Source organism: Leuresthes tenuis, unplaced genomic scaffold (assembly GCF_036924035.1).
Source record: "Leuresthes tenuis unplaced genomic scaffold, fLeuTen1.0.hap1 SCAF_20, whole genome shotgun sequence".
Lineage (NCBI taxonomy): Eukaryota > Metazoa > Chordata > Actinopteri > Atheriniformes > Atherinopsidae > Leuresthes > Leuresthes tenuis.
Window position 1 is genome coordinate 6,457,093 of NW_027325374.1, and position 17,576 is coordinate 6,474,668.

At 40.4% G+C, this 17,576-nt stretch overlaps 2 protein-coding genes across 2 annotated transcripts in view; both read right to left on the minus strand.

Moving 5' to 3' along the window:
• The window catches only part of LOC140278435 (heparan sulfate glucosamine 3-O-sulfotransferase 3A1-like), a 33,054-nt gene extending 31,542 nt beyond the window's left edge, over nt 1–1,512 (minus strand). Inside the window, exon 1 of the mRNA XM_072373439.1 lies at nt 697–1,512. Coding sequence (XP_072229540.1) covers nt 697–1,256 — 560 coding nt within the window. The 5' untranslated portion in view covers nt 1,257–1,512. The remainder of the gene's footprint in view (nt 1–696) is intronic.
• cdc42ep4b (CDC42 effector protein (Rho GTPase binding) 4b) overlaps nt 1–17,576 on the minus strand; it is a 319,915-nt gene that overhangs the window by 34,064 nt on the left and 268,275 nt on the right. The window lies entirely within an intron of this gene.

Genomic DNA, 17,576 nt, shown 5'->3' on the forward strand with positions numbered 1-17,576 from the left:
GGTACTTAAGTAATATACATGAAATAAACAAGCTGATCTCAGACGATCAGAGAGAGGTACACAGAAACTACGACTCAACAGAGAAAATGCTAAATGCAACATGTTTAAACAGTTAAATGCTTTGATTTATCCATGTTTCATTTCCCAGCCTAATCAAGCCGTAAACTGGGATTCCACGATGGCCCTGACCAAAGCAACTTAAAGGCAGTCAACCCTTAAATGTGAAACAAAATGAGTTGACTGATAACATCTAATGAAAGCAGGCTCCATGTAGCTTTAATAAATCAACAGGCTGTCCACAGTGCTTATTTCAGCTGCAATTAGGCTACTTCTACATGTTGAGATGTTAAATAAAGATTTCTAGGCTGTGTAGACATGTCTTTATCAGTGATGTATAGGAGGCTAAATAAAAAGTTGGAAAAACACAATCTATCATCTCGGCAATTTAATACTAAAAACAATATGCAGACCTGAGCAGAGATTTTAAGGAGGAATTAATTCTTTTTTTTAATATCCTGTCTATCTTTGTGGTGGATTCATTTACTTCAGATTAATAGTTGCAAGATTAAACAATTATGCAAACTATGTTGGTTTAAAAAGTTTTTACACACTATAAATCAGCAGCTTATATCAAATCATTTCTTTCTTTTTCAAATGAAAATGTGGACTGTATCTACTAATCTGCCATAGAGTCACCTGTACCACTCCAGCCCGTTGTCGTAGTTGCGGTCGAAGAAGTGCGGCTCCGCTCCCACGGCTCTGATGTCAGGATGCACCCGCAGGAACTCCAGCAGAGCCCGGGTCCCTCCTTTCTTCACCCCGATGATGAGAGCCTGAGGCAGCTTCTTACTCCCTTCTCCGAGGGGACTTAGTTTACCTGCAAACCTCGGCGGCACTTTCCTGGAAACAACTAAATCCGGAGGCGGCAACATGAGGGACTCTTCGGGAAGCTCCAAAATCTTCATCGCGCGCTCATCCGCGAGGAACCGCGAGGTGCGCCTGGCGGCCCCATAGCCCATCAGCTCCGACCCGGCGGTCCATTCCGACACAAGTCTCTTAGTCCGCAGCGTATTCAAGTCCTCAGAGAGCTCCGCAGCCGGGCCAGGGGAGGCTTCCGCGGGTGATGGGAAAGCGTAGCGGTCGGTGAGGAGGTGCAGGAGGATGAGAGAAGCGAGGAGGGAGAACAGCATGACCGCCGCTTTCCTGAAGAAGCCTCGGTGAGGGGGGTCCAGTTTGTGGATGCGGCTAAAAGCCATACCGGTCCCTGGGTGATCGGTGCAGGAGCCACAGCCATGCTAGGCGGACATCACTGAGTCTTCTTGCCATGAAGAAACTGAGGACTGAACCTTCATCCACAGCTGTGGGACGCAAGAACTCCTCTAAAAATGCCAAATGATACCTGAAGTTAACAGGTGAGGGAGAGCGCGCTGAAAGTGAGCTGCTGTTAGGCACTGCACAGTCATTTAAGCACTCGGATAATATTCTCTGTCTCTGTTGGTGGAAGTAGGATGCTTCTGTCAGCCCAGATGAACCGTGCGCAAGTGTATGGAGATGTAAACTTGTCTCGCACGTAAAGTTTGTTGACAGACACCAGTCCGGCCAATAAGATAAAGAGGAGAGGAGACAAGAGCCAGTAATATTCCAGGTGGGTGGAGACCCTAATGTGCCATCTCTACCAATTTTGAGGTAGCACAAAATTGGAATGATCTGTGCAAAGAAATGCAACACTAAAAGAAATATCGGGCATATATACACATTTTAATGCATTTATTTTATTTCTTTAGTCTAATTCTTCAGCATATTCTGCTTGATCTGATCAACCTGCACACACAGCTGACATTGCATCACATGCGTTCTTCTTCATGTTAAAACTCGCACACAAAAAACAAAACTCACACATCATCCCAGACAGAAGCTGTTGTCGTGCTTGCGGGGTACATTTAGGATGTTTGTTCAAGTTAAATCACTGTAGCAGCATGTTTTCTATGGCAAAAAAAGTCCTCTAAATAATTAGTCACCCTCTCTGCCACCAAACTGCTCTCATGCAGCTTCACCGAGGCCACCAAAGATGACGGCCTCCGCCGGGAGCTGCTTTTTATGACACATAGAGGAACAAAAAGTTAAATAATGATAGCGGGGCACATTATTTCTTTACAAGTGAACAAGAACAGAACCAAATGTTTCACATCTGCTCCCGCTTTTTGACTATTAGCATGAGAATGTGCGGGCAGTGCTTCAATGCTGCACAGCTCACTGCTCGAGAAAGCGGATGGAGACCTCAACATTGGGCTGTATTGCCCCGGCCAGATGTCCCCCATGTTGTCAAGACAATACAAGAGGGTGTCCCGCATTTAACAAATCACACCCCGTGTCTTTTCTCCATGTCCCTGACACTGGAGAGATGTTCAGCCCCCTCAAACCAACCGTGATGACACTAACATTCCCTCACAGAGGTCAGGTGGCTTCATATCCTCAGAATAACGAGGGTGAAAAATTGGCGTGATTTTTATGACAAACTGAAAGCGGGAAGTCTGTAGAGTTGCTGTGAGCAGATTACATGTTTAATTCTGTTTATTAAGCTGCCATTGTGGGTCGTTTCTGATGCATTGTGTTGTTGTTGCCAATCCTCGGTGGAGACCCAGAGGTCACGAGATAAACCTCAGAGGTTCAGACATGATTAATGGGAGAGTAGGGAATGCAAAATCCATTTACACACAAAGAAGTGAATTCTTTTTTTTTTTTTTTTTTTTTGACATTTGTACTGATACTTTTTTAGAGAGATTTTCCTACTTAGACATAGTACAACTGAAACTAATGTGAATCCCTGCTAGAAGTTAATATCCAATATTTCAGATCTCATTTAAAGGAACTCATAGAGCATCAGTGAAAGACTAAATTCTGCTAATCAAACTATTCTTAAAGTATTTTATTGAAAAACCTTTTGGTATTATTAGTACGATTGACTTCAAATGTGCTGTAACATGGCAGGAACGTGTTTTCTTATTATTTCAAATATGATTAGTTTATTACTTTATGTGGCTGTGCGGTTTGTTCTATATGTTTCTTTTTTGTATTCAGGATTACTCTGACAGTTACAGACAGATTTGTGTGAACATTTGACCAGAGGTGGGACGCGGCCCAACTAAGAAATGATTTACTTTTAACGTTGATCAGGATCTGGAAACAGGATTTTCTCTCAGTCAGCCTTGGATGAGATATGCAGCCTCAGACCGCTCTTGTTGCTGATTCATTGAGTCAGAATTTTAATGTTGTCTGTTTGAGGTGGTTTTATATACCATTGTTTTGTTTAATCCTACAGTTTAATGTGTCATATTTCAAATGGTCATATGCTTCAAATAAAAGGAAATGGTATATTTTTCAAAAAGTACAATTACATTATAAAATAGGAACGCTTAAGAAAAGCCAAACAACATAGACTCACCTCATAATCCATGCACATTAAATCTGTGATGAGGGTTATAGTTAAGACAAAGAAGTTAGGAACCTGTGATGAAGACCGTTGATTAGTTTAATACCACCGGTGTCATTAGCGGTGTCTGGGTAGGGACTCTAAAAATGGGGTGTGCCTTATGCACTGTTTGTGCAATGACACACACTTCCTTTAAGAAAAAAAACAGCATTTAGTGTGTAATTACACACCCAGACATTGGTGCTTTTAGAAAAATGTGCAAGCAGTCTAGAGGGCATGTAAAAACGTAATTCGCCTTTCATCTTCACCGTTTATCCAAATTGCAGCACTATGGTTACACTGACGCAGCCTTTTTGGAATCTTGGATGCAGAGTTGGGGTTTTAGGTTTAAAGGGTGCACAAACACAAACTGTTTATTATCCTTTGACAATATTGTTGTATTTTACTTTGCATAATGAGCAAATTCTCAAGGAATGTCGTGGGAAAGCAAGCGTGCTCCAAGACCAAACCCAAATAAGGAGCGGCTGAATTATCTGAGTCCGATTGTTGTTTCGTAGAAATGTATAAACCATCCCTTAACTTGTGCATTAGCCCTCTCAAATGCACCATCAAAAGTGAGAATATAGTCATGCAGAAACTGTTTCCATTCCTGAGCTGGCCAAGTAGTTAGACTGTGTGTCTCAGGCATGCACATAATCTCCAGACAGGTTTATGAACTGAGGTTTGGGAGCTGTCAGTTTAGAGGAGACGTCTTTACTGCCAATATCATAGCTTGACATTTCTCGTCCTGAAACCCACGGTGATAAATTTCAACTTTTTTTTTTTCTTCAGGGCAATATTAATTTTTCTATGCAGATAAACACTTTGATTTTATGGCAAAATAAATTGGATGAGTTGCTAAAAATTTATGCTGCATATTGAAATATTATATGAAAAAAAGAAATATCCATGGGGCATGTATGGCAAGACACAGATGCAGCGAGTAAAAATGTTTTACGTTTGGAAATTGCATGGGTGTAATTTATGACATGTTCCGTTCCTGAGCCACGATGAGCGTCACAAATTTCCACATAAGCGGAACACCTTGGCTCCAAACCATTGTCTCCTAAAACCATCTCATTTTGAGTGAATTGAAACAGAAATACCCACATAAGAGTTCAATTAAAAGAAGCTTGAATTATGTACAGTACCACTATTTGAAATGTAACTATAATTTTAACCTGATTTATATTCAGTTAGATATAAGGCACATATGACTTATATAATACGTTAACAAGCAGCATATTTACAGAAAATCTCCTTTTCAGATCACAACCTGTTTATGACATTACAGCGCACATGCAAGCTTCAGTTTGAGCTGTGACTCAATGTTTAACTGAAACAGGGTGTTTTTTTTCTCCTATGCGAGAGGAAATATATTCGTTCTATATACACAGCTGTTGGCCATTCATCGAGGTTGGGCTCTTCTGCTCTATTGGCAAGACTTGTGCTGAGCAGGAAGGGCTTCTATTGAGCACGGAAACCCAAATAAATTGTCCTCTTAATCAGATTAATGCTCATCTGAAGTGGACTGTTTCTCTCAGCAGCCTCAAAACATCAGAACATATATCTAATTTGAATAAAGCACAAAAGCAATTACTCTCTATTCATCAAAGCTTTGTCTTTAGACTTTTGTTTGCTGACGTGCAAGTGAAGGAGGAGATGACACATAATTAGAGGTTTTCTGTCTTATTTTAAATTGCATGGCACTGTGATGGTTTATACACGTTAGAGTATTACGTGAGAATTCAAATTAAGCTATCCTACAATTTAGGACTGAATAACAATGCAATGCATGTCTGATTTCAAAGGGCTGTTGTTTCTGAAATGAGTCACTCAGCAACTTGTGTTGCATTTTGTGTCACATTCCTTCCTCCAAGAGGCAGCAGGATGCAACTGATTATATTAGAGGCATGCAGAGAGGGGAGGGTGGGCTCTGATGGAGCTGTGTGTCCGTCTCTGCATGCCAGTGTTCGTGCTTAAAGACAAGCTGGTGTGGGTACAAAAAGGTTGATTGCAATTATTGATGGCTATGTGTGGAACAATCATCTAGATTAATCTCCAAATCTATCAGTTGGCTCTGATCTTAGTGATCATTTCTTGAAGTGTTCCTGAGCCAGTGCAGGGATTTCCATGATAGAATTATGCCTGTTTCACATTGACTGCTGAGAGCCTGAAGATCACAAGCACACAATATTGATTTTCTGTTATGTTGCACAGAGATGTCTCCAGATCCTCTGAATCTTTTGATTATATTATGAACTGTGGATGATGGACTATTTAAAATCTATTTAAATCCGCAATTTTTAGATGCAGTTTTTTTGTAGACTGCTTGAATCTTCTCCCACCTTTATTTCTGAGAGACTATGTCTCTCTAAGGTGCTCTTTATTATGTTAAATCACGTGACTGACCTGTTGCCTATTAACTAGTTAACTAGTAATTAATTAGTTACTATATTTTCCTTGAGCTCTGCTCCTCTTTTTTTTTTTCCAGCCTTTTTCCTGCCCTTGTCCCAACTTTGAGACAACTTGTAGACTCACTCTGAGACATTGAGCTACCATCACATTCAAGATTGACTAATATTTTCAATTAAATAATAAATTGTCTAACTTTCATCATTTGTTGTTTGTTCTATTGCAATAAAAATGTTGGTTTATGAGATTTGCAAATCATTGAAAACTTTTTTTGAAACTGGGTTTGTATTTATTTATAAAATGTATTAAGCAATAATGTAATTAAAGTTCAGGGGAAATAAGGACTGTGTAGATGTGGCAGTGGCCTCACAATTATCCAAACAACCTTGTTAACTGCCATCACTAAGATTTCCAATCGGTGCAAAGATGTACATGCCTCTTGTTAACTGGGCCCTGCCCAATTCAGTCAGAGGGGAAGAACAAGGGCATGTGAAAACGTGATTTCATGGAAAAATAGCCAAAAGAATTCATGATGGACTCGCTCAGAGTAAGAAGTTCATTAAGAGAATGCGTTCGTTTTGATAAATTATTTCTCAGGGATTCTACCCAGGACTCTCCCACCCTGTAGGAAGAGATGATAGCATCCTTGTGCACAGACTCACAAAGTCCAGGAACAAATACACACCATGTTGGCCCTATGACCCTACATTGTTCTTGGGACAAGGCCAAAATGTGGAGATGTTGTGGGGGGATAAGGAATTGATACTGGCATCCAAATGACCAGCACAGATGATGCGTCACATGTGAGCCCATTAAAGCACTGCTGGACAGCTCCACGCTGTGTTCATTAAAAAGTAATATGTGGAAGTCTGATCTGCCATTTCCTGCAGATAACTATCAGCTCATACATCCAAGGAAGACAGCTATGCTGCGGGTTGTTTTAGCCACCGCAGCGCAGGGTAATCACGAGGCATAAATCCACCAACTGTGAGTGTGAATTGACCATGTTGCTAACTCGGGCTCAAATTGTGGGAGATGTGAGGGATAGTGTCAGCAATCTAGCCAGAATAACATGCTGTTCTAATGCAATGATGGAGCCAAGGCAAAACTGATTACAGCAATCATTTGTTGAATCAGGTGTTTTTCTTCCCTGCTGCAACAACGGCACGACATTTCTGTGGTGCTTGGGCTGCACTGAATATTCTTTGCTTGATGTATCATAGATTATGCAGACCAACAAAAGTCTTTATTTTGGCAGATGGTCACATTTAATGTCAAATAACCAACGATCACAAACCATTTGGAAATTATATTAGCCAGCAGAATATGTGATAATCTGCTTTTAAGGCATGCTGCACAGCCACAACTGGGGTTCATTCGCCTTTTTTGATGTTATCATAGCAATCAAAGCTGTATAAAACAGCTTCTCAGAATGTGATTTTGCACACTAAGTGTACATCATAGACCAGCAATGCCATGTTGTGCCTGTTCTGGTTCCTTCTCACCTGTTTTCTTTAAAAATGAAATAAATCCCTGTCATGACACTTCAAATCTGACTGAGCTTTGTGTGGTCTTCAGACCACACTGAGGTGTGAGTCTACTCCAGCCTTAACACTGATGGACATGAGAGACTTGGGACGACGTCCAAGACAAACAAGGCTGTCAGTTTGTGTGATTATTGTGCATAGTTAAAATAATTCGTTGTGAGAGCAAAGCAGAGGATGGCTGGTTGCTGTCACAGTCAGGAAACCTGATGGCATGCAGCTTGATGAATGGAAGCAGGCTGTTCTTGGAGACCCTAGCCTACCCGCCTTCTCATTAACAAACCCTCTAACTGGTATATGAGCAAAGATGCAGTCAGAGACAAGACTGCTGTACTAAATGTGGCGGATATTGCCTTACCTCCGGTGAGGACTGCTTTTCATATGACAAATGGGTGGTTGAAGTGACTGAGAAGAGATTGATCTGTCATCTTTTCTTGCACCATCTATAAGGTGTGCAGTGATATTAATTCAAACCTTTAATGGCTAACATGTTGAAGACATTTTTTGACCTCAGGTGCACCCATACTGGAAACTACCCACTTTGGAAACACCTGAGAATGGTCCTCCTTGTCAAATAGGTCATGAGAACTGGGAGGACTGGCAGTGAGAGTGAGCCTGTGAATGTATTCAAAGTGACATCTAAAGGGATCAGCTTACCTCTGATGTCACCACCATATGTCCTGAGGGACATGAGGAATGCTTGCTCACTAAGCAATTTGTTAGCAGTGCTCATAACTACATGCAACAGGAAACGGAGGGATTCCCTCCAACTAAAATCTATAAAAAAGTTTTATGGTGGTGATTAAAACGCTAAATCCCAGGCAACTGTTTTCGTCATCATGTCACATTAGACGGCATTGAATGAGCTGCATATGTCAAAATATTTCATTTAATTACAAAGTCTCATTCTGAATGGAGTAACATAATATTTCTTATTAAAAGGGAATATCGTCTTTCTGTTTCAGTTATTCAATAAACTTGCCAATGCAGACGAATCTTTTTGTCATCTTTCATCAGTAGGTAAGGAGTTAGGCTGTATTCAGACATCAGCAGTATTTTCATCAAAGGAGATCTTGCCTGGTCAGACAGAAAACTAGTAATGAACTGTACTGCGGAGCCTCCTGAAACAAGCTCAGCCTTCGTGTTTTTCCCTTTTTTCTTTTGGTCTTACACCCCAGCAGTCTAATTAAATTTCTGCCCTGGATGACTCGTTAATAAGAGCTGAAGTATTGCCTGTTAGCTGCAACACATAATCAAAATGCGCTGACAGATGTGTGTCTGCCACTTTCTTACTTGTTTTTCAAAATGATCACTTAGGATTGAAAATTACAGCTTCAATTCTGTCATCATTCTGACATCTGTCACAGTAGTATTGGTTCACCTAAAGACAGGCTTTATGGTTTGATACAGATGCCATAGAACTCTGCAACAACAGAACAAGAAACTCAGGAAGCTACTTGATGTGTGGTTTTAAAAAAATGAGACATTTGTGTGGAAAGACAGCCCCCAACTCAATTAAATGATTTTATCAAAACAAAAAGTAGCCGCAAGATTTCCTCAAATTCAGATTCAGATGTGAATGTAGCATTAGGACCTACGACCAACAATATGTTTATTAAAATGTCTCTGGGACTCCTCACTCCTCTGTGCAGTGATGTTTCAAACCAAGCCCATATTAATTAAACAGTTGTCATTTGGCTGGTGTTGCCGAGTGTGAGTGGAAATATGTTTGAACTGGAGGAGCAGTTGGACAGACTGCTGTTTTTAGTGTCTGATAACAATCAAATAAAAACCCAGTGAAGTGGTGCATCTCCACAATGGTACATTAGAGCCAGAGGTGGTATAAAATGGAGAATAGCCCATAATAAAGTTGTAAGTTTGTGAGAAGAAATTATGTTTTTATGGAATGTTTCACCTTGAAAGGCTGAGTCACTCTCTTCCTATCAGATATTTATAATACCTGCAGTAGACAACCTTATCAAATGATACTTTACATCATGTTTTAGTAATAAGGAAATACTCATTAGGGTGGCAGAGATGTGGCAGAAAGTTTCCAGCTTGAATCTAAGCTGTGGGCTTTCTGTTGGCTTTTGCATGTTCTCGCTATGCCTGCTTGAGTTTCCTCCAGGTAGTCTGGCTTCCCTCCACAATCCGAAAAAACATTTATATTAAATTGTGCTTCATCTTCAGTGCTGTCTGTCTACTGATCTGTCCAGGTTTAACGCACACCTCAACCTATGACAGCTGGGAAAGGCTCCAGTCTCCATGCAGGCCCAGAAAAGGATGAAGCAAGTGTAGAAAATGACCAAAATAAAAGGTAATAAACATCATTGCAGTCAAATACCATCATACTTTAAGCAAACAGGCTTTGAAGAGACATTCTCTGAATTAGGTTTATTCAGAAGAAAACGTCACGCTGATAGGGATGAGGTGATTAAGCAGCCATTTTGCATCTGTGTCTGAAGTCCAATAACTTTAGTCATTTCAGGGAAGAACAGTGGACAGACACTGCCATAATTATACGATCAGTAGCTTGTAAAAGGAACATGTTGCACTGGAAAATGTAATATTTTGGAATAGATAAAAGATTCTTTGAATGCCATGTGGAAATAAATGTGCAAACCTCAAAACGCATCAACCTGTCAAAGCTGTATGCTCATCTGTGTTTGAACCCTTCTTTTCTCGTAAGTATGGCAAACATAGCCTTAGATTTCTATCTTTACAACAAAGTCACTACAGCGTAAGAGCTGTAAACTAACTCTTCTTTTCAGAGGTCTGGACTCATAATTGGGTGAAACTGCCAAGAATTTTAAAAGAAGAGAGTCCCTGTGCTGCAGAATATTATCCATCAACACCAGCATGGATGCAAATAAATAGTGTACACACAGCAGACACTATAAACACTACTGGGGAAGTAAAATTCAGACATTCGCATCTGTACACCCACCCACACTGATCACAGAGTGGACACAGATGTGACTGCTCTGACATTTTAAACAGAAACACATCTGGGCCAAGAGTTACTGTAGGTATGTGGAGATTCTCAGGAGGGTTCACCTCAGTAGCCCAGACAGAAAGTTCGCTCCACCCACTTGGACCACAACAGCGCTCCAATAAGGCGTGTATGTATGTGCATGAAGGTGCCATGTGTTCTCATACACACACCTTACCTCAAGGCTTTAGGCCTGACCAACAAGAATCTGATCAGCTGCCCAAAGAGAAGAAATGGGAATAAAGCACGATGTCATAACACATCTCTCATATCGGTTTTGCTGCTTGTAGGTGGACAGAGAGTGATGAAAAATGAAAGTGTGGCAAAGGCTGCGTCGAGCCCCCTTTACATGAACTTCATATGTAATTAGGGTGGGGAATGCAGATGCATAAGATAGGTCGGCCCCATTTATCCCTTTCTATTGGGAGTATTTAAACACTTATGAAGCCCAGGGGCAATAAGTAAAATTGGATGTTTTAGTTATTCATTTGAAATCAGCCATGTCTTGTTAGCCGTAACTGTAGCCATGAAGCAGAAACACAGAGGAAGTCTTTTTCTATGCTCTTTTTTTAAAATTGATTTTAACTGAAAAATCTATGGCATAATGGGAAAGAAATCCAGCCTTGCCGAGTCTCCCACTGCTGCAACACACTGTACATCACCTCTGCCCCCCACCACAATGTCAACGCAACCTCATTTCCAAGTACAGATAGAAGAGATAGGGCCAACACCTCTGCCGCCACAATTTGACACAACTAATTTAGAACTGGTCTTTTATGGAAGCCAGGAATACATTACCTCACCAGAACATAATAATAATGGAGACACATCAATCAAACTGGCCCTGTGCATACATTGTGTAATAAAGCTTATCTCTTGGTGACACAGTCTGTCTGACTCAGCCTGCCAGCCAGAATGAAGCTATGTGTGAGCTCTGCCATCAGGCACTGGTTAACACTGCATAAATATGCAGTTTAAGAGTCAATGACATTTTAATAAGGTAAAGCTGACAGCTAATGACTCACACAAACACCCAGTTGTTTCCAGAGTCTCAGAGTAAAAAAAAGAATAGACAAGCTAGGAGCTTATGTCTACTTGGAGTCACGTTGTACGCAAGAATGTTATTTCTTTGAATGTTTATACCCCCTCAGCCGCCAGCACACACCTCCAAATTGTCAAAAATTGGTACCCACCTCCCCCATCAAATGTTTCAATAATTTTTTCCAGGCGTTAACTGGGTTCAGCAGCTTTGGAACGGCTTTGGCTCTCATCTCCACTTTCCATATTATTTAGAAGGGGCCTTTTTGTTGATGTATGGTTCCAAACTTGTTTTGCCGACTTTTCTCACTGCCACCTCTCAAAGTACTCCCTGTGTTGAGGGTGAGGCAATGTGATGTCATGTTTCCTAGACACCTGGGAAATCGTTGAGTTTATGTCAGGGTGTGTTTGGATGAGTCTTTTCGTAGGCATCTCTGCATATCCAGCACATTTTGGGCAGCTTAGTGTTTGTTAGTCATGACCGACGGCGATGATGGGTGGATATGAGAACTTAAGAGCGAGTCAAGGCTGTCTGATTTGCCAGCAGTGGTCATAAATAACTCTAGAGGTTGAACTGATATAATTTGTGGTATTACATAAACTAACTGCATTTGGCACAGAAATGTCATAATTAGAATTGTTTGCCTCATCTTCAAACTATTTAACAAATTAATAAACCTTTTACAGTTCAATCTCATAAAGACCGTGGACTTTGTAATTTCATTCCAGAGCTTCGCCCTCACTTTTTCAGTCAAATGTAATGCCAGCTGCTTTTATATGAGCCATGTGTTTCAGTACACAGGTCAACCGACAGGACTGTGACGGCTCCAGATGCACTGGAAAAACATCAGCTCTCAAAAAACACACATGCGTTATTCCATTCTTTTAAGAAGTACTGTTTAAGTCTCTTTACTCTGAACATCAACTGGGATCTTTATCTGCAGCTCTTGTATTTGGAAACTATGGCCCTCCACATCACAGAGTAATCCATTTATTTGATGCTTTAGCCTTTATTCCTCATTTGGATCCCTATTAAATCTTGTTGAAGTGGGCACTATTAAAATTTTAGAAACCCTCTGTTTACCTGCTGGCACCTAATACATCACATCTATCATTGCCTTGACACCCAGCCTACAGAGGAATGTGGGGATCGACGCAGGCAGAGTGGATGCTAATGGGGATGATCCTTTAAATGTGCACTGCCGCTTACTGTCACTGTGGTTTGGGCATTCTTGCCATTAAAAAGATCAGTGTGAGGACATGGCTCATTAGACTTTCATTGTCCCGGTTCCTCACTTTCAGATAAATTCAGAGTGAGAGTGGAGTAATGTCCATATGATGGATTTAAGCTGATTCTACATGCAAGAAGTGACAATGAAAGTGGTAAATCTTAAGTAAAAGGCAGTGCATGCAGAATAATAATGACGATATACAAATGTATGTGTCTTTGCTCTGGTTTTTAGCTCTAATCATCAATTGAAAACTGTTATGCAATCATAACCCATACGGTGTCACGTAGAGACTTTGAACCGAACACTCATTAGTTAGTCCACAGTCAGTTGGTTGTGTGTGCTTGTGTTTACAGTCCTCCACGTTTTAAATGCAGGGTTGCTGATATGTCATTAGGTGACAGCCAGTCCGATGATAAGCCACTGTAGACAGGATGAATCCCTGTCTCGTCTGAAGGCCTTAGACACCACTCCCAGTTCAAACACACACGAGCAAATTTGAAAGTTTGCACAGGGGCATGTGTACAGTACATAAATATACACAGGGACACACAACATCCTCAGCTGCCACTGTCTTCACAGCTGATTTACCTTCTTCCCTTTGAAAATGAGGGCAGCCATATACTTACTGAGCTGTGCAAAGGAAGGGGAAAGCTTTTATTTTAGGATGGTCATGTATCACCTCTGACTGCAAGAACAACTTTTAACCATACTTCTTATGTGCCCAAACGTCTAATTACTTAATCCCACATTCTTCTTTCAGAGTGTAATATTTGCACTCTTTGCTACACTGCAGTTAAAGACAGTGAAGTACATATTAATTTGAAATATGATGGCATTCTCTATATTTTGCCATTTTAAAAGGAGCCACCTAGATTATGCTTTTTGCTACGATAATAACCAACTGTGACAATTGATTGTTTTGGTAAAAGACCACCTGGGTGCAAGCAGCTCGGGTCCATGTGTTTTTTTCTTGTTTCTGCTGGTTGATTGGTCTACCTCTTTTGGCCACAAAAAAATTCTTGGTGTGAAATTTTGTAGCTACAGATCCCAACAGAAACCAAAGGATGAACCCTAATGAGCATCTGGACTGGTGTTCTTGCTCCCCTGCTGATGTAATTTGAGGCTAAAAATGCTAAACTGGAATCAAGCAACATTTCAATTGCACACGATCATTTTGTTTTTATCATGTTATGAACAAATTAACAGGTTAGTTTTTAGTTCAGAACACTACGCTGTCTAATTACAGCCTCACAGAGTTACTCCCATGACTGTAGACTTTTGTTTTGTTCAGAGGTTAAATGTTCAACGTTTTGAACATGAATACTGCAGCTGACAACGTTTTTATGAAGATAAAGCGGTGCAGCAGAGTGCAGTCACTCTTCCCCTGTTTTTTTTTATCTGAGCTGCTCTCTTCATGTCGTGGAAGGCTCAGCGAGGCATGCATATAAGTGAATTTGTGTCCCTGCCATGAAAACTTTAGGTTTTTCTTCACCAAACAAACCATGTTTTCAGACAAAAAGCCTCCCACAAAGACTGGGATAAGACCAAAGTCAGCATTGCTTATTTACTTTTGGTTTTGGATCTTTGTTTTGGACTGGGATTTTGCAGATTTAGTGAAACATCCATTTGTTTTCTAAGGTTTTCAAAGTCTTGTATATGTAGCAGATATGTAGGCTTCATATGATTATGATCTGAAAGTGATTTCCAGTCCTCCACACTGCCATAAAATCCAGGTGTAGCGGTTTAAACTGCTTTGGAATACCTAAACAAAACGGCATAGGTGGATGACTGTGAATCTGTAAAATGCAAAAATTTAAGAGGATAATTCTCATTTGTTGATGGTTGGCTCATGATATTCAAAATTAAATTAAAAGAACCAAGTTAACCCTGATCTGTGGGAACACATCTATACAAATCCCAAAGATCTACAAATACAGATTACAGCTGGCAGTTTTTCTATAAACCCCTTCATCTAGAGTTAAAAGTGAAGCTGAGTTAAGATGTTTTTTTCCGATCAACAATCCCTTTTGGCATAGTAAAACATTGAGCATGTACGACTGTAAGTTGGGTTGGCTGTGTTGGCTATGACTGACATTGTGAATAATAAAGTTTGGTGAACTTAAGGATTTGTTTTGCAACCATGTTTCATCTTCTTGATATATTTGTATGCTTTTATGGCCACAGCTGCTGCCAACCTGGAGACAATATGTTTTTTGGGCCGTTCAACCATCCCTCTGTCCCATTCTCTGGCAGAAACATCCTCTCAGACCCCAAGTATGTGTAAATGTAAACTCACACACCAAATATGACCAAATTTCACATAAATTTGTAATAGGATGAAATTATGGAGTGATTACATATATATTTATATTCAAAAGGTAAAAGGATCATCTTCATTGTGACATCATAATGTTCTACAAAAATACTTTTTCTGTCTATTATTCAGTGCTGTAACTCAGGAGCAGAAGGAGTAATTGTGACCACATCTCATATTTGACCACGTACTGAACACTAACCTTGGGTGGCCACCTTTAAACTGCTGTCTTTGTATCGTCTGTGCTTCTGGGCTGAAAATGACTGAAACATTGACAGCAACATATGTCTTTACAACAACTTTGTCCTGTCGGTATCAGCTTTATTGGTGAAACATTGGAACAAATGATGGGATTAATCGTTTTTTCTTTCACTCAAGGAGAACAACAAAGCTTAGCAAAGTCAAGAAAATCAATTTTACTTGTACAGGCCTGCTCAAACATTAAATCTGCCTCAAAGGGCTCCACAATCTGTCAAGCAAATGGCCTCCTCTCGCTTTAAAAGCTCATCTCAGACAAGAAACAACTGTTGCCACGTTCCCAAGTCCAGGCGATCAGAGTGAATAAAATATTTTGTGTGGAACCAAATCCTGAAAATGATGTAGGGCACAAACATTTGTTTAATAGTTACATTCATGAGAAAAAAAAGAAAGGCCTTTTTGTTACAGCATGTTTTTTCAAACACGATAAACAACCATGTTCAGGTATGGACTTCTGTGAAAGCTAACGTTCTGTTTTCCAGCATTTGTGTTTTATGATTAGGAGGCGTTGTGTATATCATAGATATATTTTCTTTTAAGCTTTGGTTTACATTGTGCCCTCACCATGTAAGAGTTTACATTACACTTAAATCAATCTTTATTACTTGAATGGGTGTGCAGTGGTGCAGACAGATGGAACGTCTCCAAACACTCCAATGTGGCAACTTGTAGAGATGTCAGTTCTCCCTAAACAAACCTGAAGGCTTTCCACTGGGGCCGCCTAGTGTCATGCACAGCTCTAACTCATCAATGTCAGACCGAAAAGCCTCTCCTCTCCTCCTCGCTTGTCTCTTGTCCTCTGGAGGACTTAATTACAAGTCACATATTGGGACGTAACTTTGATCCAGACACTCGCCGTGCCAAACCAGTACTGAGCCAACTAATCCCTGACATGCTAAATGAGTACCTGCTTTGCTAACCTTTGATCTGTTGGTGTTAGGACATGCACTGGTCCAATTACATTTAAACTTTTATTAGAGGCCAACAACGTGCTCTTTCAAAACCACCAGGATTTAAGCTTTTCTTTATTACAATATGACGCTTGCCTCTCAGACAGCACCCTAAAGTATTAAGGATTAGACTTTACAGGCGAAAATTGAGTTGGCCAGTTTTTATTAATGTACAGCCACATTTTGGCTTGTTGCATGGTTCAAATATAACCCCCTGGCCCATGTGGACCTTAAAAGTTTACCACAGCCACTGCTTGGATTTCATATATGCTTTTAAAGGCTGATGGTGTCTTGACAGCGGAGAGCAGTGTAGACTGTGAAATTAAGTTATTAGATACAGTCTGCAAAATGAAATTATGCTTTGTGTTGTACAGTATCTGAGGTAGTGCCTTGGTCAGCTTGAAAAGCATTTGGAGGTTTTTTTGTGATGTGAGTATTTTAGTATTTTTAAAAAAATATGTTAGCAGTACATATTATACTCCAGTAATCTACTACACATATATTATTACAGGTTTTGATTATTTCAACAGATTGTACAGATCTGTGCCCTGCACACCTCCATGTCTTTGTGTCATTCTGCAGAAGCAAGCAGGAACAGTTTCAGACTTCTGGTTAAGAGCCCCATGGGAACACTGAGCTGTAATGGACAGAAAACTGATTAAACCACCATTCCCTGACAGTCCTGTGTTTAGGCGTATGTTGTGTAAAGAGGGAGGGTTGGTGTGTGTGTGCTGCGAGTGTATGGATAACTGTTCACTGTTGGGTCTCATAATCGAAGAGGGACAGGCTGATTCTTCTAAGAAACCTCTCCATCTGCTGTGTTCACTACTTCAAGCCACCACTGCTTAACTGGTCACGTTGACAGTGATTAAAAAAGGAGCTGAGCAGATCCAAAGGACCAATTTCATTTCAAAACTCCATCCGCCAGTGCATGGGATTTGCATAGCTAATTAGACGCTGTCTTACCCTGTTTTTTTTTTCCCTTCTCTGGCTTTGTACTGACAGCAAAGGGAGGCTGAGCCCCATGCAAAGACCTCTGAACTGAGCTTATCGGGCTAAATGAAACACAGTAATGTAACTAATGTAAACTATTTTGCAGCTCATCACCAAACTTCAGTGTCAGCTCAGGCGTGCTCCAGTGGTTTTGTACCGTAACTTTAGAGTAGTTACAGCTGGCCTACTTTTACAGTAAAGGATGTTGTTGTACGTTTGGCTTGTGTACTGTATTCTTCTGCAGTGTTGAATGGTGTTAGGATTAGTGGTGTGCACTAGACTAGGCTATTTTACTCTCCATCTAGCTACAAAGGTTGATTAGGAGACATTAAACATACAGTAGGTCTTACACTAATCTTCACTTGTACTGA